Source organism: Hemiscyllium ocellatum, chromosome 8 (genome assembly GCF_020745735.1).
Source record: "Hemiscyllium ocellatum isolate sHemOce1 chromosome 8, sHemOce1.pat.X.cur, whole genome shotgun sequence".
Classification (NCBI taxonomy): domain Eukaryota; kingdom Metazoa; phylum Chordata; class Chondrichthyes; order Orectolobiformes; family Hemiscylliidae; genus Hemiscyllium; species Hemiscyllium ocellatum.
The window spans coordinates 36,563,304-36,583,991 of record NC_083408.1 but is presented as its reverse complement, the minus strand read 5'-3'; the positions used below and the strand labels follow the sequence as shown (position 1 = coordinate 36,583,991).

At 47.8% G+C, this 20,688-nt stretch overlaps 1 protein-coding gene across 1 annotated transcript in view; it reads right to left on the bottom strand.

Annotated features, from left to right (window-relative positions):
- Positions 1-20,688, bottom strand: part of LOC132818115 (fibulin-7-like) — a 136,491-nt gene that overhangs the window by 19,076 nt on the left and 96,727 nt on the right. The window contains exons 3-4 of the mRNA XM_060828812.1: positions 6,653-6,823; positions 2,133-2,258 (exon numbers count right to left, since the gene is read on the bottom strand). Coding sequence (XP_060684795.1) covers positions 2,133-2,258; positions 6,653-6,823 — 297 coding nt within the window. The remainder of the gene's footprint in view (positions 1-2,132; positions 2,259-6,652; positions 6,824-20,688) is intronic.

The window sequence follows — 20,688 nt, the reverse complement described above, 5'->3', positions numbered from 1 at the left end:
TTTGTTACATGGCTCCTTGGTTACCTCTGCATGTTTTTCCTGACAATTCTTACTGTCTTTTGCAGTCTCAGGGCTCTTCAGTGTTGATAGTGTTGGAAAACATAGATGACAACTCAGTACAGTCACAAGTTGACAATACAAAACAAATTTCTTACACCAACATAAAAGTGAAACCAGTTGTGTTTAAGTTTTCCATTAGCCCTTTGAAACTTTCTACCTGTTTCCTGACAGGCTCTTCAGCGATCGACTGTTCCTCTGCCTTCTCACTCGTTTGAGCTGAGCCACGGTAATTTATTTATTAATTTCAACACATATCCATGGATTACTGAGCCATTTTAAAGTTTCCTCTGGCCCAGCAGGATGTACTATCTTTATTCTGAGCCTCCAATGTGTATTCAGTGCATGTTTGAACTTAGACTCCAGACTGCTCCCACAGATATATTTCACACCTTTACCTGTGTTTGCTTTGGAGTTATAAATTCCTCTTTCCCTCAAAGCAGAGAGCCAACTCTCTTGTTGCAGCACTTCACTCCAGCTCTACATTGCTTTGACCATTATTATGATAGAGTCTAGAGAAGCACCCTCTATCTCTCTTTAGTCCACAAATCCATTGACCAAAACATATAGTTAGAGGTTTATCCAGTTACTCCAATGATAATTTGGATTTTTAAAAAAGTCTACATTGGGTTTTAAAAATAACAACGTCTATCAGTTTCTTTAATAAACAAAGAAAAGATTCATTGGAAAAATATTAGGCTTATTTAACAAAGGTGTAAAAGCTAATTTGCACATAGTTTAAAACATGCAAGTATAAATATCTACCCTTTTATATCTCTTTTTAAGTAACCACACCAGGAAAAGGGAGGAAAAAAAATGACTCTCTGTCCCTTTCTGCAGAGATTCACTTTGGGGGAAAAAGAATGTTTGGCTAATAATGATTCGTTCTTGAATGCACAATGGTTAAGGTGCGAAGTGTGCAGAAGGCTGATGTCCTAAGTGACACTAAACATAAGTATTTCTCTCTGGGATCTTCACAACTGCAACCTTCTAGGAAACAGCATTGAGGATTCCTCTAGACACTGCTCAAGAGGACAACCGAGGCAGTCAATCTGGGATGCTCTACTTCTTCAACAGGTTGGTCACCTACTGCTCCAAACAATGTCTAAAACAAATGTCTAAAAAGCACCGCAACCTGAAATGGTCTTCAATCCAGACAGGGGACTCACCAGTAAAAAAATTATCACAAGATGTGCCACTATTAAGAAAGGTCTCATTAAATAAAAAGTTCCAATGTGCTTTCATTAACCTCTAAAATAAAAATGGGCATCCACAACTCTTCAAGTGCAAGTCCACAAACGTTCACAATACCAATCATCAGAGTATTCTCCATTGGTGAGGACTACCACAAGGATTTCTTCTGTAGGGATGTTAAATCTTCAGCTCCTCCCTACTGCTGACTGAGCTGTATCAGCAGATGACAGGAAGACTTCCCTGAAGATCTCACACTGCTGCTCACCGTGTTGTATGGACATGCCAGCTCACCACATTGTATGAGCTCCTGCTTATGAAGATTACCAAATTCTAGTGTAGGAAACCAAATTATTTGTCTGGTGGTCACGCAGTCCGTGTAATGGTGGAAGACCGTATCCTTGGTCAAACTTGTAGTTAGCAAGATATGGTTTATTACATATTAGCAACTAGTTGCAAGTTATTTTGATACAACAACATAGTTAAAGGCTATGAGGAGATATTAGGATCAAGAGAGAGAGAAAGAGAGAGAGAGAGAGAGAGAAAGAGAGAGAGAGGAAAAGAGAGAGAGAGAGAAAGAGAGAGAGAGAGAGAAAGAAAGAAAGAGAAAGAGAGAGAGAAAGAGAGAGAGAAAGAAAGAGAGAGAGAAAGAAAGAGAGAAAGAAAGAGAGAAAGAGACCTAAACTGTTCTACCCTTATCTGATACAATCACAGCCAGTGTTTTTTTACGGCTCTCCTCACTATTAACCCTTTCAGACCCATATTCAACACCACACTGCCTCTGTACAACACTCGATAGCAGCCTGGGTGATACACTCAGCTCTCTTCCCACAAGCCTCTAGGATCAGCACTGTCCTGGGGTTTTACAATCTTGCAAGACTTACGTGAGTTTAAGGTAAGGTGGCAATTATAACCAGCCCAGCCTGCTCGACAGAGACAGGCATATCGGTTTACATCATCCACGCAGGTTCCACCATTGACACAGGGATTACTGGCACACTCGTTTATATCTGAAGGAAGAGATTGTAAGCAATGGGCAGTATTAGATTTGAAGGTGGCATTGTACTCTGCAACTGGCAAACAATTTACACTTAAAACAGCACCTTTACGGAAGGAAATGGTCCCTCAGCGGCACTTCCTAGAAGAAACCTTCACACTCAGCCCCAGAAGGAGATACTAGGGCAGACGTTAAGATAGGTTTAACAAAGGAGGTAAAGGTGAGGGGGTTTTAAGAGGGGAATTCTATAATTAAAGGTCAAAAGAAGGAATAAATTGACAATGGAGGAGCAAAGAAAATTGGAGATACAGAAAAGGCCAGAACTGGAAGAACCCTGAGATCTGGGAGGGGCTGTAGGATTTGAGAGGAATACAGAGGTAGCTGTGGAAGTACTTGATGCACATAACATACATCAGCAAGAACAGAAAATGATAGGCAACTAAGACTGGGACGATGTGAAGTGTAGCCCTCATCAGAACCCATTCACCAGCACAGACAGGTATCCTACCACAACTGCATGGAGTCAGTGGAGGGGTGCAGCTCTGGATGGTCTAAGGAGTAGATGCGATATCTTGAACAGAAAAGCCTGTGGAGACTCAAGACAACATCAGGGATCAAGAGAAGAGAGTGGTACAGCCAAAGGCGTGAGCTGCTAATGATCTGTGGCCCATTCTCACTCCTTCCATTACACACACACACACACACACACACACACACACACACACACACACACACACACACACACACACACACACAATTGAGAACTATATCACAGGCAAGGAAACATAGTCAGCTCTGAAGAAAGTGCCAACGGCAATTTTCTGTTAGGTTTGACAGTGCACAACAGAGTCCCAGGCAGGGGTGAATACATTTAACACAGTCTTTAAAACCTCAGCAATTTGTGCAAAACAAATGCTTCAGTTTCACACCCTTAGGACATACATGATGCGTTTTGAAAGAGTAGCATCTCTAGCTATTGTAGTTTAGGGGAAAGCAACAGATTTGTGCACAGCAAGATCCCACAAGTAGCAATGGAAGAATTACCAGATTATCTTGTTTAGTGATACTGTCTGAGACATGAATATTGATCAGGACATCAGAAAGAACTTCTCTGAGCTTCTTGACAGATCGGTGTGGGATCATTTACAAAGTACACTACAACAGTGGGATTCACCCAATGTTGCGGATTCTTTGCTCTGGATTAGGATCTTAACCCATGGTTGAGGTAGGAGCATCCCCAACTTCACCACAAGGTGAACAAAAGCAATTCATACCACTTTGACATTGACCGTGGCAATACAAGGCCTGATGTATATTATAAAGCAGGAAGTGATAATACATACCTCAGAGAATCATGGAACAGATGGTCTGTTCATTCTCTGAACAGGGCAAAAATATACCCCTCCTCGCCATCAACATCTGTATAGTAAGGGATCCCCTTGAGGGCTATTACTTGGTTTTAGGGGCTACTTTTTCATTCACACATAATCCTTTAACAGGTAATGGGGTTACAGTGTAACATTATCTCCTGTATATTTATTTTTAAATAAAGGACATTTCGACTTACACAGAAGCAGAGAATTCATCAGCAATCTCAATAATTATAAACCTATCAGAATTTAAAGTTACAAAAGTCAATAAAAGCATCAATTTCCTTGATACTACAGTATTTAAATTGGTACAAGACAAGTATAAATTGACCTTTCTTCCCCAATAGTAACTGATGAAGTGCTTCTGCACACAAAAAGCCATTAACCTACTCCTGCCAAAGCTGGAGTGTTAACCAGGCACCTTTACTGCATACCAGATGTAAAAATGCAACAATGGACAGTGTTCATTACAATGCCATCAGCTACAATCTTCCCTTTGGAGTAGCCCTCAAATAAATTCAATCTTAAACTAGAGACAACAGTTTGATTCACATATAGTTCATTACATCAGTGATTTCCAGCCTTCTTAGGTCCTAGCTAGCTGCATGTCTTTTGTTGACAGGTTTGAAATTGTTCTCTCTTCTTTGCAGGCATCTTTTCCCCTTTCTCCAACATTATAGCGTCCTCCTTCTCACCCACAAAGTTATTAAAGCCCTCCTCTCTCTCTCTCTCTTTTTATCCTCGCATCATAACTCCACCAATCCTTTTGTGGCCTCCCATTTCTCCATATCACCATGCCCTAATTCTTTCACACGCCCTCAGCCCTCCTTTGGCCCTCCACCCAGTCCCCTTGCAGCATCCCTGTTCACCTCAATTACTTTGTGTCCTCTCCATCTCGCCCAGTTTCCTTGCAGCCTCCCTCATCCCTCACCTTGCCGGGCCCTGTGGAGTGATGGCTTCAAAGCATCTCTCCGCTCCCCCATTCCCACAGCAGCAAGGCCCAGTCTTCAATCTCCTGCCCACACTTACTCCTTCAGGCAGAGATCATGTCTCTCTCCTGAGCAAACGCAGGAGCAAACGGGCCTGAGAACAGAATGGTGGCAGGATATAGTTACCTTCCGTCCTAGTCTGGAGGATGACCTTTCTGGGATTGGTCACCCCATGATTGAATTTTTCCAGCTGCAATTTGGAGATTACAAGGGCAAAACTACCCACCACTCCTGTGCATTGTGAGTATTGCAATGAAGGCTAATATATTGAATTCCCTCAACTGAGGAGTGGGATCGAATTGAAAAGCTCATCCCCTGCTGGCAGGGCCAGACTGATTGCTTTGGCTAGTTTTGATCACCTAAAGAAGGTTGGGAGAGGAATTTCTCACATTATTTGTACAACCATTCTGAGGTGCATCTGGTATTTTGTCTTTGTCAGAAGGTCAGATGTTATCTGGAACGGCAGACGCTATTATTGTGATGCTCAAGGCACCGCAATTGTGTGGGCTAGGCTGGATGGACTAAATGGCCTTTTGTCTGTACCTCTCCGGATATTGTCACAGTATTATATTAGTGAGAATTGGAGGACTCTACTGTCATCATTTTGCTCTCTGTGTGTTCAGGCATACCTTGGAGCTAATTTTACGTGGCCCATGTTTTCCAAACTGATCTTATTTTTCTCTCTCATCTCTTGCATCCTTCAACAAAACTACACGTAATTATCCAGCACCTGCTTTTTTTGACAAATTATAATCAGCGATTGAGGAGGTGATGGCCTAGTGGTATTATCACTGGACTGTTAATGCAGAGACCCAGTAATGTTCTGGGGACCTGGGTTTGAATCCCACTGGGACAGATGGTGGAATCTGAATTCAATAAATATCTGGAAGTAGGAGGCTAAGGATGACCATTGTCAGAAAATCGGGTTCACAAGTGGCCTTTATGGAAGAAATCTGCCATCCTTACCTGGTCTTGCCTACATGTGATTCCAGACCCACAGCAGTGTGCTTGCCTCTTAACTGCCCTCTGGGCAATAAATGATGGGTCTAGCTAGTGATGCCCACATCACGTGAATAACTTTTTTTAAAAGGCACTAGTTGTGCAATGCTCTTCCACATGATGGAGAATACCGTTTCTTGAAACCACCAGCTGTCTTCAGCTAAAACTTGGTATCTTCTATCCATTTGTCAAAACTGTCTCTGGTTAACTTGCCTATTTTAGTATTTTTAACATCCTGATCAAACCTCCACTCACTTTCCTCATGTCAGTTTAATAGACATCAATACAATCCTCTCTATTCTTAAACATCACACATTTGTCTCAGTATTAATTCAGGGATTTGTATTATTCATTATCACCAGTCTACAAAGTGGGTCCAAGTGACTATGTCTTTCCTTTATGAAACAACACTTGTATATTTCACTGTTGACTCCTGCATATATGCACACTGGCTGAAGAAAATTGTGCTCACTCTCCACCATTGTACACACTTGCCCCTTTGTTAACTCCTGTACACATACACAGCGAATAAAATGAAGTAACTTATTCACATCTGCTGACCTGGGTAAGAGAGAGCAGTTCAATCATGAACATTAGTGGATTTGGTTCTGCTCCAGTACAACTTGTTATTCAATTCTATAAAGGTGATTACTGTAATTAGAGGGTTCGTGAAGTGAGATACTGTAATGGAACGCACAAGTTTACCAAAATATCACCTTCACAATGTAATCCAAGAAGATTGAACACTTAAGAAGTTACAGTTATTATTAATTATCAAAGTGGTTGGTGCTTGCAAGTCTATGTAATAAAATGGGTTATGTCAGCTCAACAAATGCCTTTGAACTAATGTCAAAATAAGTTCTTCTACCATTATAAAGGAATTAGTCTGCTGTGAGCCTCTGGGTTGGAGTTCTTCAGCAGAAACAATGTATAATTATATTGCGGACACACCAGCAGTGAGTGCTTTAAACCAGTAGTGGCACGCAATGTTTCTGGCTTGCATTACAAGTATTTATTCTTTAAATATTTATTTAGTGCTGCAGACTTACTTTTGCAGAAAGGGAGTTGTCCACTCCACGTCTTATCTTTGAGGCACACCCTGGTGTTTGATCCCACTAAGACAAAACCAGGATCGCAGGCAAAGTGTACCTCATGGCCAACTAAATATCTGCTTCCAAACTTCTTTCCGTTATTTGGAGCATTGAGTTTGGGACAAGTTTCTGCGGAAACAAAACGTAGAGAGTGAAACTGAAGAGAGAGACAAGAGCAAGGTTACAATAGTAAAGGAGAGTTTCTGGTCAGGGCCCGTGGCCTTAAAAAAGAAAAAAAACTTTCAACAAGGAACAACTTTTACAACCTGACAACATGTTAAAGTGTGTAACAGACACATGCCTGTGTTATTATTTGCCAAGTATTCACTGTTGTGATGTAGGAATTGCAGCGACCAATTTGCACGCAGCAAACGCCACCAACAGAGATACATGACCAGAGCTTTGGTTTATCATCCTGAGAAGTATTTTAATTTGAACTGTGAAAGCTAACAGGATCTTGACTTTACATCTCATGCAAAGAATGCCACATTTCTAAATATCACACTAAAGAGAAAGTATAGGATATAAGCTCCTATCTCCAGAACGGGGCTTGAACTCACCCAGACAGTGAAGGAAGAAGGGCAAAGAAATATGGCCACAATGAAGGATTTAAAAGTTATTTGCCTCTAAGTAAGAGCATAAAGAATTTCTTCAACATTTACATGCAAAGACAGACACACAAAAACTGCACACCAGCATATTTCTTCCAATACATCATCAGGAAAGACAATGTTAGGCTTCAGAAAAATGTTGTGATCGTATCATAACAGATACTAGGGAGAGGAGGTCTCAAGTTGTCATGGTGATGTTCTCGCTTGGAGTCAGAGGGCGGTGTTTCCATGTCCCAGTAAAAATGGATGCAGATGAAAGTGGGTTGGGGAAGGAGAAAATGGCAGCCTCGTTAATCAAGCACTTTGCACCTGTTTTCACAACAGAAGACAACGACAACAACATCCATAGTACCAGACAACCTAAAAACAAATCACACGGTACCAGGTTATAGTCCAACAGATTTAATTGGAAGCACACTAGCTTTCGGAGCAACAATTCTTCATCAGGTGATGAAGGAATGTCACTCCAAAAGCTAGTGTGCTTCCAATTAAATCTGTTGGACTATAACCTGGTGTTGTGTGATTTTTAACTTTGTACACCCCAGTCCAACACCGGCATCTCCATATCATAAAAACAAATCAGGGAAGTGAGCTTAATCGGTTTACACAGGGATATTAACAGGGGTCCAAAGGACAAAAACTTCTATAATCTGATGCTTTCTGCCAGAGTTTTTTTTTGAAAAAGACATGGGAAAAAGACATGTCGGAATTTTTAAAAGATCAATAGATTCAATTATTTACCAATGCCACTTCATTACTTACAATGGTGGGGGGGGGGGGGGGGGGGGGGGGGTGCAGCAGGAGGAACCAGCTACCCACAGATATGTCAGTGTATTATCAATTATGGGGAAATTACTCAAGTCAGTAATCAGACCAATAAACCTAATATCAACTGCCAAAAGCAAGTCAGTATAAATCTGTGAAGCATAGGACATGTTTGATTCCGTTCAGGAAATCACCAGTCCTGCAATAAGTTGCTTTATGCCCTTTTACACGTTTGATAAGAGTTATCAAAAATGTCTCAGGTACTAGATTTCAGCAGTGTTAGATATTTTAGGCCTCTTTAACCTTCATATGCTCTATCACCCTGAACCCAGACCTGCTTAAAAACCATTCATTTCACCGGTTCTGACACAAAGTATTTAATTTGGAACATAAAATAAAAGCTTCTAGTTAATTTCCCCAGAAATGCTGTTTGATATGCTGTGTGTTTCCAGAAAGAATCACTGTGAGTGTATAAAGTTGAGATTTAGATCGGTCCAACTGAAAAGTGGCGCATAGTCTCAAAAGGCTAATTGGCCTGGTCCTATTTCTCGTTTCTGAAATAACTGCACAAGGCCAGTATCCCATCACCAAGTCCCCCTTTATTTACATATGGAGAGTCCTGAGACTGATCCAGCTCTGAGTTAACAGGAAATCTGACACTGTTTTTTTTTAAAATGTGTTTTTTTTCCTTTTGTTTTCTTCCTTTTTTGTGTGTGTGCGGGTGTGAGATAGTGAAAGACACAAGGTGCACAAATCTTTATTCAATTTTCCACCACCAGGAAGAAAGAAACACCCAAGTGACCAGTGACAAGCAGTGCCCTTCACAAAGGGCAATGTTGTGTGATCAAACAGTGAAGGGGAGAGCAGGGATTAAATCACAATAATGCACTCCACTCCCTGCGGTGCCCACCTCTCCCTGAACAACCCCAGGGTGTTGGTGGACACCGCGTGCTCCTTTTCCAGAGACACCTGGGTTCTAAAATAACTGCAGAAGAGGGGCAGGCAGTCGGCCCTAACAACTCCCTCCACGGCCTGCTGCCTGGACCTGTTTATGGCCACTTTGGCCAGGCCCAGGAGCAGACCCATGAGGAGGTCTTCAAACCTGCCCTCCCTCCTCTGTATCGGGTGCCCGAAGATCAGGAGCGTGGGACTGAAGTGCATCAGAAAGCAGAGGAGAGGTTTTTAAAGAAAATCAAAAAGAGGGAGTGCAAGTGCCCACACCAATATACACATGGTCCACAGACTCCACAGCACCACAGAACAAGGGTACAACTGTGTGCAGAACCCTCCACCCTAGACCCCCGAGAGAAAGGAGGAGGACTCCCGCATCGAGAGCCCTCCACTGGGGATCCCCACCGTTCGGTGGCAAACGGCCATGCCAAGGTGTGTCCGGGCGGTGGATGAGGGAGAAGAGGTGGACGGTGTGCTACAGCAGTTGATACAGGGCCTGCCTTTGTCCTTAAAAAAGAGACAAAGTTAAAATTCTGGAGGCGGCTCAGGTTGTGGGGCACAGGCTCCCGCAGGAAGTATGGGACCGTGGGGCCAATGTGAAATTCCATCCGGGCAGGGGTGAGCATGGATAGGATTCCTCCACGCACCTGAGCATCCTCCTCCTGGTGCACTGTGTCGGGTCCGAGCACCGCTGTTTTAAGGCACCGGATGGTAGTGGCCATGTACCGGACGTCTAACACTGCCCTGCTCGTTATGTCCTGTGGCAGCATCCAGCCTAGGCTCCCAGCACGTTCCCGACCCTAGTCTCCCTTGCCACCACAGCCCTCCCCGCTGATAGCCACTCCAACCCGCGAGTACGGAAGTGCGGATTCCTGAGCAATGGCTCCCCGACGACAGCCACTACTCCTGCCGGAGGGTAGGCGCGGCGCGATTCGACCATGTTCCAGACAGTGATCAGGTCCTGGTAAAAGACAGGCAACACCTTGAGGGCGACCTCCAAACTGTCACGGTCGACGAACAGGAGCTGCGTGTCGTCGTTGAAGTTACGCACCTGGCAGAAAAAATACATCGCCAGGGCACACCACCTAGGGAGGAGGCTCGACGTAAAAGGTATCGCTGCAAGGTCTGAAGGTGGAACGTTGCGACCTGGGTGCGACTGACCGCCCTGCTCAATAGGGAGAGTCAGAATCTGCGCAGCGACCCAGTGCATCTTTTTTGTCCCAGAAGAAGTCGACCAACATTCTCTGGATGTCAGTGACAAAGCCAGGAGGAGGGACCAAAGTGACCAGCCGGTACCATATCATGGCAGCCACCAGCTGGTTTATGACCGGCACTTGACTCCGGATAGCACTCAGAGCAGTCCTGTCCAGTGGCCTAGGTGAGCAGAGACTTTGGCCTCCAGCTCCTGCCAGTTGGCCGGCCAGGATTCCTCGGTCGGGCTGAGGTAGACCCCCAGGTAGAGGAGATGGGTGGTACTCCAGCTGAACCCCCGAAACTCCTCCGGCAGGGAGTCCACCCACGGACCGACCAGTAGTCCGGAACATTTGGCCCAGTTGATCCTGGCGGAAGACGCTGCCGAGTACACGGCCTGGCACTCGCACATCCGCCCCAGGTCAGTGAGAGGGAGAAGCACATCAGTGTAGGCCGAGAGGACCACCCCCGTGCCCGCGCCATGCAGAACCAGCCCCGACAACCTCCTCCGCAAGAGACGCAGGAAAGGCTCCAGGCACAGGGAATACAGCTGGCCGGACAGGGGGCAGCCTTGACGCACTCCTCGCCCGAAGCGAAGGGGCGCCTTCAGGGACCCGTTAACTTTAACCAGACACTTTAACCAGTGTACAATAGTCGGATCTGGGCGATGAACTGCATCCCGAACCCGAATGCCCGCAGAGTCCCGAGCAGGTATTTGTGATCGACCCTGTCGAATGCCTTCTCCTGGTCGAGAGACAGGAAGGCGCTCGGCAGACCAGCCCGTCGACAGAAATGGATCAGGTCCCGGCCCAGGTGGATGATGTCATGTATCCTCCGGCCCGGGACCGTGTAGGACTGGTCCGGTGAATCATGTGGGCCAGCACGGAAGCCAGGTGAGAAGACAACACCCTGGCAAAGATTTTGTAGTCCGTGCTGAGGAGGGAGACCGGACGCCAGTTCTTCAAAGAACGAAAGTCCCCGTTCTTGGGCAGCAGGACAAGTGATCGTCTTGCGCCAAGAAAGGGGCAGCTCTCTGGCATTTAGACACTCCCCCAGGACTTGTGCGTAGTCGCTCCCCAGGACGTCCCAGAATGCCCTGGAGAACTCCACAGTCAGCCCATCCAGCCCCGGGGATTTGCCCCTCGTGAGCCGGTCAGCTCCTCTAATGTGACGGGAGCGTCGAACCTTCCGGCTTCCTCCGGGCCGAGCTGCGGCAGTTCCTCCCACAGAGCTCTGCGAGCATCCTCGCTGGACGGATCCGGAGAGAACAGGGCCGTGTAATAGGATCGGACATGGGCCCTGATTCCCTCCGGATCTGAGACGAGGGACCCGTCATCAGCCAGCAGCACAAGGAGCTGCTGATGGGTGCCATGCCTTTTTTCCAGCAAGTAGATGAAGGGGGAGCCGCGGTCCAGGTCCTGGAGGAGCTGGAGCCGCGACCTCACGTACGCACCCCAAGCCCTGACAAGCTGCAGCTCCCGGAGCGCGGCCTTCTTCTCTTCGTACACCCCGCGCAGGGCCGGGTCCGCGTCGGGCTGACCGAGGCGTGACTCCAGGTGGAGCATCTCCCTCTCCAACTCCCCGATCCTGGATTTCCGCCTCTTTGTCGACCCCCTCGCGTATCCCTGACAGAAGACGCAGACGTGAGCCTTGCCCACGTCCCACCATAGCCTCAGGGAGGGGAAGCTTCCCCGCCTCCATCTCTAGCTGGCCCAGAAACAACGGAACGAGTCCTGGAACCGCTCGTCCTCTAGCAGCGGGTTGTTAAAGTGCCAGTACACGGAGTCGAGCCTGGTGCCGAACGGAAGGCGTTCCGCCCACACCAGATGATGGTCCGTGCACGACACCTGCCGTATGGAGGCCATCGGGAAACAGGAGGCGTACACCCGCAAAATGTACAGCCGGTCGATTCTGGACACTCCGGCGAAGGTAAAGGCGATGGAGTCAAGATGGAGATTCCGCCAGATGTCCACCAGGTCGAAGGACTTGACCAAGCCCCCCAACCTCCTCCCTGACGCCCAACCAGTGTGGGCACCGCCGTGGTCCCTGTCCTCGAGGACGCAGTTAAAATCTCCTCCAAGGACGACCAAAGGCTCTTGTTGATGGAGGAGAGATGAGTGGACCCTTCTCCGAAGAGGCTCGCTTGCCTCGGCCCGGCCAGGGGAGCATAGACGTTCACCAAGTGAAGCACCGTGCCCCCCAGCCGAACCATCAGGTGAAGCAAAAGGCCTGGCACTGGCTTCGTAAACCCCAAGATCTCCGGCTGAAAATGTAGGGCCAACAAGATAGCCACCCCACCAGATCTGCGGGTGAGGTGACTCATGTAGACCCCCCCCCCCCCCTCGCCACTCCAGGAGCCAGGTGGCTTCGTCTCCCGGGGTAGTGCGGGTTTCTTGCAGGAAGCACACCGCATACCTCCCATCCTGAAGGACTGAGGGGGTCTGGAATCTGCACTGTGACTCCCTGCTGCCGTTGATGTTGAGGCTGGCTATAGTTGTCTTCATGTCAGAAGCATTGTGCAACCACCACCAGTACAGTTACAAACTATATACATTTACTGGGAGGATGAGGGAGGGGCACAGAAGTCCCTCACCCTCATCAGGAGTGCCCCCAGGAAGTTCCTGACTCGCTACCGCTCATTGGCATCGAGCCCAGGTGCCTGGCGAGCAGCTGGGGCCGACCAGTACACTCTCTCAAAAGGAGCTTCAGCACCAGTTGGGCGACTCCGAGTTCCCTCAACAAACTCCCGGAGTTCCTTGAGAGGATGAGGGAGAGATCGGTGGGGAGCACCTGGGACTCAAAGACGTCACTGGAGATAGACTCCACATCATCCCCAACGTCCACCACCAATCCCGAACCCTCTTCTGGGAAGTTGTCCTCAGTCACGGACTCCTCTCCCACCGAGAGTGGGGGCTAGTCCGACACTGCCAACTGGCCACAAGCCCCCAGCAACCCCACCACCAGGTTCACTGGCAGTACCTTCCTCAGCACACCCCTTCCCAGAATGCCCTGAGTTCAGGTTGTCAGGCAGCAGAGGCTCAGGACCCCACTCCTCTCCCAACATCAGGGCACCCAGCTCCTCGGGGAAAAACGTCGTCCCCATAGCCAAGGCCCCCAGGAAAACACAGTCTGGGAAGGAGGAGTGAGGATAACACCTTCTTCCCCTCCACTGCTCAACAACCCAGCAGACAGTTCACTGTTGTCACCTGCACCACAGCCCGTGGGGTTTTTAAAGTCCTCCCCAGGGGCCATTGGAATTACAGCAGCAGATCCTGCTATAGCCCCTGGGGTTTGGGCTGGGCAGGCCAGGCCATGGTACAGAACAGGCAAGAGACACCATAGGCTCATCCCCTGGAGAGGAGCAGCACACTGCTAGACTATCTTCCCTCCCCCCAAAGACTAGCACCTCTTCCCCAAAGAGAGGGGAGAAGGGGATTTATAGGCCTTCCCCTCCCCACATGCCTTGGTGGTCATGGGGCCTGAGGTCCCCCCCACCAGCTTTTCCCAGAATACTATTGGCTGGGGGAGGCAGGGGGTGTGGCCAGGGTAAGGACAGCCAGTTGTGTCACTTCCTGCCCTGCCCCTGGCTTATCAGGTGATGGAGGGGCCCAGTTCCCTCAGCGAAGCCTAGAGACATAGCTGCTGCATGAGGGAAGGTAGTGATGGTTTCCCTCCAGGTTAGTGCCAGGGTATGGTGGGACTTGGGCTCAGGGACTCCTGGGCCAGGTGTTGTAGCAGCAGGAGCAGGCGTTGAAGCCCCAGGGGTTCTGTAGCGGGGTGGGGGTTGAGTGTGGGGTCAGTGGGTGCAGCAGGTCTGGGATCAGGTACGGATTTGGGGGTCAGGGTTCCCGTGCTGGGGTGATGCTGGCACAGCTGCAAGGGCATTGTCATGCTGGGGTGGGGTAGGTTGTGGGTCCGTTGTGGGGAAGGTGATAGAGTGATCTCCATGTGGGCAGGCCTGGCATATTGGGTCTCATACCACCTTCTGTCCAGCCGGACGCTTATCCCCCCTCCTTGCCAGAGGCTGAGGCATTGGAAGCCTCTGGCTTAGCCCCTGCTGCCAGGGCTTGTGGTGTTGACTTTGGAGGAGGGAGAGTGGGTGTGGTGGGTGCCACCCTCAGCCATTCGTCTGGGCTGGGTGGCCGCCTTGGTGGGGCAGTTTTTTTTATGTGCCCCACCTTGTGGCACAGGTGGCACCATCTGATGTCCAGAAGATGTGGTAGGCTGTGCCCTTGTGGAGGAGGGTAAAAGAGCCCTTGCTGACCTCCTCCTGGGCCAGGCAAATGAACACCTGGTGTCGGAAGGAGTATATGTGCTGGAGGGCAGGATCCTTGAGACCAAGCAGGAGCGGTTGGACACCCGAGCAGATCTCCCCCAAGGTGTTGAAGAGAGGGGAAGAAGGAGCTCACTAGCAATGAAGGGAAGAGCATTGGAGGTCACGACTCTCTGGGCCGTAACCTCCAGAGGGTCGACTGGCAAATGTGTCCCACCCACAGTGAGCCCACTCTCCACGGCCAGGTGGACCACCTGCTCGGTCTTGAGGAAAAAGACAGCCTTCCCGTATATCCTGGCCGCAGGGACGATGGCCAGTGGGCCGATCACACTTGCCATGGCCTTACTGCAGGCCTCGATGTCTTGTTGGGGTGGGGACCGGCCTTGACCCTCAGGCGTTTAGTCAGGTGCCTGAAGGGGGTCGGGGTTGCAGCCAGGGTTGGAGCAGCTGAACCTCCTCCACTCTCCCCCCGCCTCCTCCACTCTTCTCCCCCCCTCCCTTTTCTCCCCCCCTCCTCCCTTTTCTCCCCCCCTCCTCCCTTTTCTCCCCCCTCCTCCCTTTTTTCCCCCTCCTCCCTTTTTTCCCCCTCCTCCCTTTTCTCCCCCCTCCTCCCTTTTCTCCCCCCTCCTCCCTTTTCTCCCCCCCCCTCCCTTTTCTCCCCCCCCCTCCCTTCTCTCCCCCCCTCCTCCCTTCTCTCCCCCCCACTCCTCCTCCCTCCTCCTCTTTCTCCCCCCCCACCCCCCCCCCCCATACTGGCTGTGGGCCAGATGGTCCCAGAATTAGTTTCCCCTTCTGAAGCAATCAAGAGGGCAGTGTTTCACACACACTGGTCCAGCTCTGAGTTAACAGGAAGTCTGACATTCCTGTTTGTTTATTTTTTCTCTCTTACCCGAGTGGCCGGTGATGAGCAGTGCCCTTCACATCAAAGGATAATGCTGTGTGATCAAACAGTGAAGGGGAGGGCAGGGATTAAATCAAAATAGAGTTGGAGGGGGAAATAATGCACTCCACTCCCTGTGGTACCCACCTCTCCCTGAACAACTCCAGGGGTGTTGGTGGACACCGCGTGCTCCTTCTCCAGAGACACCCGGGCTCTAATGTAACCGCGGAAGAGGGGCAAGCAATCGCACTCCTGCGATATATCAGCCAGGGCTCCCTGATTCAACCAGGTTAACAATATGATATCGATGGCTGACTTCGTTCCAATCACTGCATTCCTCCATGTCTGAGTCTGAGGACGTAGGACGGGTCCTTTTTTTTTGTATGGGGCGAGTTAGCACTGGGTCAAGTTCCACCAACCCAGCATCTGATAAGGCCAGTGTGTAACACACAGTAGCTCGCCTTTTGCACCTGGAGTGTCTCAGAAGAAATTAATTCTCTGCTTCAAGTGTTAAGATAGTGACATCCACTGTGTCCATCTCAGATTCTGAGATATCTTCAACACACACTTCTGGAATAACTGGAAAGGCAGTCAAGTGGCTGGATATGTTTTTGTTTCCCCCCCCCCCCCTCATTTGCAGGTTTGTAGCTTTCTCATGGTCCATGTGTTTGTTCAGGACCGTCGCACCTACCTGAACTTTAAACGCCACTGGATCATACCTTGTGTTGATCATGCCTCTTACCCATGCAAGGCTTGGGTCCAACACCAAATTTTATCTCTAAAAGGAAACTGTCTCCTCACTTAGTGGAGTCTTGTGTCCGGCACTGGAGTTCCTGATGCTATTTCACTCTTTCCCACCCCCCCCCCCCCCACCCCCACCCCCCACCACCCCAAGAACTCAGAAGATCAGGTTTAACCTGGTGCGCAGGCTTCTCTCCACTAGTAACTCTGCTGGAGCTCTCCCTGTAGTTGCATGAGGTGTGGTCTGATAATCAAGTAGGAACCGGGACAGTTTGGTAACTACGGAGGCTGTAGGCTGCTTCTTTAAAGACTGCCTTCAAATTTTGCACTGCTCTTTTGGCCAGACCATTTGATGATGAATGATATTAAACTGTCCTTATATGTCAAATATCATTCGACTTTAGGAAATACTCAAACTCCCTGCTGGTAAACGATGTGCCATTGTCTGTGACTAACACTCCTGGGATTCTGTGTATCGTGAAAGATGCTCACGGTTTTTCTATCATCATCCCCGTTTCAGAAATGAACTCTATGCACATCTAGCCACTGTGGGCATCCACAATGACTAAGAACAAGGACTTGCTTAGTCGATTTCTACCCTGCCCCCCACACCCCCACCCCTCCAATAGTCAGCAGAAAATTAATAAAAAAATTTGTAAGGAGATTTCAGTGATCTGTAAGATTAATAGGGTGGTTATGGCAGGAGTTTTTAAACTTTCCAAACAGTGGAACTGGCCATAGTGTTAAGGATTTAGATGGAGAGAAATTTAAGTGTTAGCAAGTTTTGAGAAGATTTGAAGCTCAGATTGAGATTCTGGATGTAGACTTACTCAGAGCTAGAAGAACTTGAAAGACTGTATACAGACAACAAGCAAAATTAATGTAATTTACAAAATACCTTGCAAGAACTGTAACAAACACTACATTGGACAAACGGGTAGAAAACTAGCCACCAGGATACATGAACATCAACTATCCACAAAAGGAATGACTCACTCTCACTCGTATCTTTACATACAGATGAGGAAGGACACCACTTCGTCTGGGATAACACATTCATCCTAGGACAAGCCAAACAGAGACATGCACGAGAATTCCTCGAAACATGACATTCCAACTGGCACTCTATCAACAAACACATTGACTTGGATCCCATTAACCACTCCCTGAGAAAAAGAACAGGAAATGGCATCACCACTGGAAATGATATCACCACTCCAAGAGAATCTAAACACATAAATAGAAAGCGGACCATACCACAAGTGCTTTAGTTGGAGGCTCACTGATGATGTTACTTAGTATGATGAGGAAACATCTGAAACGAACCTCCCAGCTCAGTGAGCAAGCCAATATCCATTTGTTAAGTGTGTACAAGAAAAATTTCTGATTCAGTACTAGAGAAGGTGCAACACTTGACCTACTCTTGGGAAATCAGGCAGGATAGGTGACTGAGGTGTCAGTGGGGGAGCACTTTGGGGCCAGTGACCATAATTCTATTAGATTTAACATAGCAATGGAAAAAGATAGACCGAATCTAAAAGTTGAAGTTCTAAACTGGAGAAAGGCTAATTTTGCTGGTATTAGGCAAGAGCTTTCAAAAGCTGACTGGGGACAGATGTTCGCAGGTAAAGGAACGGCTGGAAAATGGGAAGTCTTCAGAAATGAGATAACGAGAATCCAGAGAAAGTATATTCCTGTTAGGGTGAAAGGGAAGGCTGGTAGGTATAGGGAATGCTGGATGACTACAGAATTTGAGGGTTTGGTTAAGAAAAAGAAGGAAACATATAACAGGCATAGACAGGATAGATCGAGTGAGTCACTAGAAGAGTTTAAAGGCAGTAGGAGTATACTTAAGAGGGAAATCAGGAGGGCAAAAAGGGGACATGAGATATCTTTGGCAAATAGAGTTAAGGAGAATCCAAAGGGATTCTATGAATACATGAAAGACAAAAAGGTAGCTAGGGAGAAAATAGGACCCCTCAAAGATCAGCAAGGTGGCATTTGTGTGTAGCTGCAGGGGTTAGGGGAGATACTAAAAAGTATTTTGCATCAGTATTTACTGTGGAAAAAGACATGAAAGATATAAAATGTAGGGAAGTAGATGGTGACATCTTGAAAAACATCAATATTACAGAGGAAGTGGTGCTGGATGTCTTGAAATGCATAAAAGTGGATAAATCCCCAGAACCCGAACAGGTGTGCCCTAGAAAACTGTGGGAAGCTAGGGAAGTGATTGCTGAGCCCCTTGTTAAGATATTTATATTATCAATAATCACAGGTGAGGTGCTAGAAGGCTGGAGGGTGGCTAACGTAGTGTCACTATTTATGAAAAGTGATAAGGAAAAGCCAGGGAACTATAGACGAGTGAGCCTAGCATCAGTGGAGGGCAAATTGTTGGAGGGAATCCTGAGGGACAGGATTTACATGCATTTGGAAAGGCAAGGACTGATTAGGAATAGTCAACATGGCTTTGTTCATGGGAAATAATGTCTCACGAATTTGATTGAGTTTTTTGAAGAAGTAACAAAGAGGAATGATGAAGGCAGACTGGGAGACATGATCTATATGGACTTCAGTAAGGCATTCGACAAGGTTCCCCATGGGAGACTGGTTGGCAAGATTAGATCTCATGGAATACAGGGAGAACTAGTCATTTGAATATAGAACTGGTTCAAAGATAGAAGACAGAGGGTGGTGGTGGAGGGTTGTTTTTCAGACTGGAGGCCTGTGACCAGTGGAGTGCCACAAGGATCGGTGCTGGGTCCACTACTTTTCATCATTTATATAAATGATTTGGATGTGAACATAGGAGGTATAGTTAGTAAGTTTGCAGACGACACCAAAATTGGAGGTGTAGTGGACAGTGAAGAAGGCTCCCTGGAGTACAGCGGGATCTTGATCAGATGGGCCAATAGGCTGAGGAGTGGCAGATGGAGTTTAATTTAAATAAATGCGAGATGCTGCATTTTGAGAAAGCAAATCAGAGCAGGACTTCTACACTTAATGAAAAGTTCCAAGGAAGTGTTGCTGAACAAAGAGACCTTGGAGTGCAGGTTCATTGTTTCTTGAAAGTGGAGTCGAAGGTAGATAGGATAGTGAAGGCGGCTATTGGTATGCTTTCCTTTATTGGTCAGAGTATTGAGTACAGGAGTTGGGAGGTCATGTTGCGGCTGTACAGGACATTGGTTAGGCCACTGTTGGAATATTGCATGCAATTCTGGTCTCCTTTCTACTGGAGAGATGTTGTGAAACATGAAAGGGTTCAGAAAAGATTTACAAGGATGTTGCCAGGGTTGGAGGATTTGAGCTATCCGGAGAAGCTGAACAGGCTGGGGCTGTTTTTCTTGGAGCGTCAGAGGCTGAGGGGTGACCTCATAGATGTTTAAAAAGTGATGATGGGCATGGATAGGATAAACAGACAAGGTATTTTCCCTGGAGTGGAGGAGTCCAAACTAAAGGGCTTAGGTTCAGGGTGAGAGGGGAAAGATAAATAAAGGACCTAAGGGGCAACGTTTTCACGCAGAGGGTGGTACGTGTATGGAATTACCTGCCAGAGGAAGTGATGGAGGCTGGTATAATTACCATATTTAAAATGCATCTGGAAGGCTATATGAACAGAAATGGTTTAGAGAAATGTGGGCCATGTGTGACTAGATTAAGTTAGGATATTTGGTCAGCGTGGATGAGTTGGACTGAAGGTCTGTTTCCATGCTATACATCTCTATGACTCTATGTAACCATTTCCAGGGTTGACCTGGCCATCTCCACAAATGTGGGGGATCTGCTGGCAGTAATTTTTGTCCTGGTTAGCACTCTGGGCACTGCCCCACCAATGCGACTATGGCCGCATGCATTCCTGGTCACCAGATATGACCTCTCACCAACATCTTCGGTTTGGACACCCCTGGATGATCCTAGTGGAGTTCCACCAGTATCTGGCTGTGGATGGGTTAGCCCTTTGGTTTCCCCCATCACCAGCTGTTTCTGTTTTTCCACATCCACATCTTTATGCATCCAATGTCTGATATTGTCAGCTATGACAGAAAGTGTGTCCAGAAAATGTAAAACCATTTTTGCAAGAGGTAGGGTGGGAAGAGGTGTAATCCAGGTAGCTGTGAGAGTCGGTGGGTTTGTAAAAAATGTCAGTGTCAAGTCGATCGTCATTAATGGAGATGGAGAGGTCCAGGAAGGGGAAGGAGGTGTCAGAGATGGTCCAGGTAAATTTAAGGTAAGGGTGGAATGTGTTGGTGGAGTTGATGAATTGCTCAATCTCCTCATGGGAGCACGAGGTGGCGCCAATGCAGTCATCAATGTAGCGGAGGAAGAGGTGGGGAGTGGTGCCGGTGTAATTACGGAAGATCAACTGTTCTACGTAGCCAACAAAGAGACAGGCATAGCTGGGGTCCATATGTGTGCCCATGGCTACCCCTTTGGTCTGGAGGAAGTGGGAGGATTCGAAGGAGAGATTGTTAAGGGTGAGGATCAGTTCAGCCAAACGAATGAGAGTGTCGGTGGAAGGGTACTGTTGGGGACATCTGTAGAGGAAAAATTGGAGGGCTTGGAGGCCCTGGTCCTGGTGGAT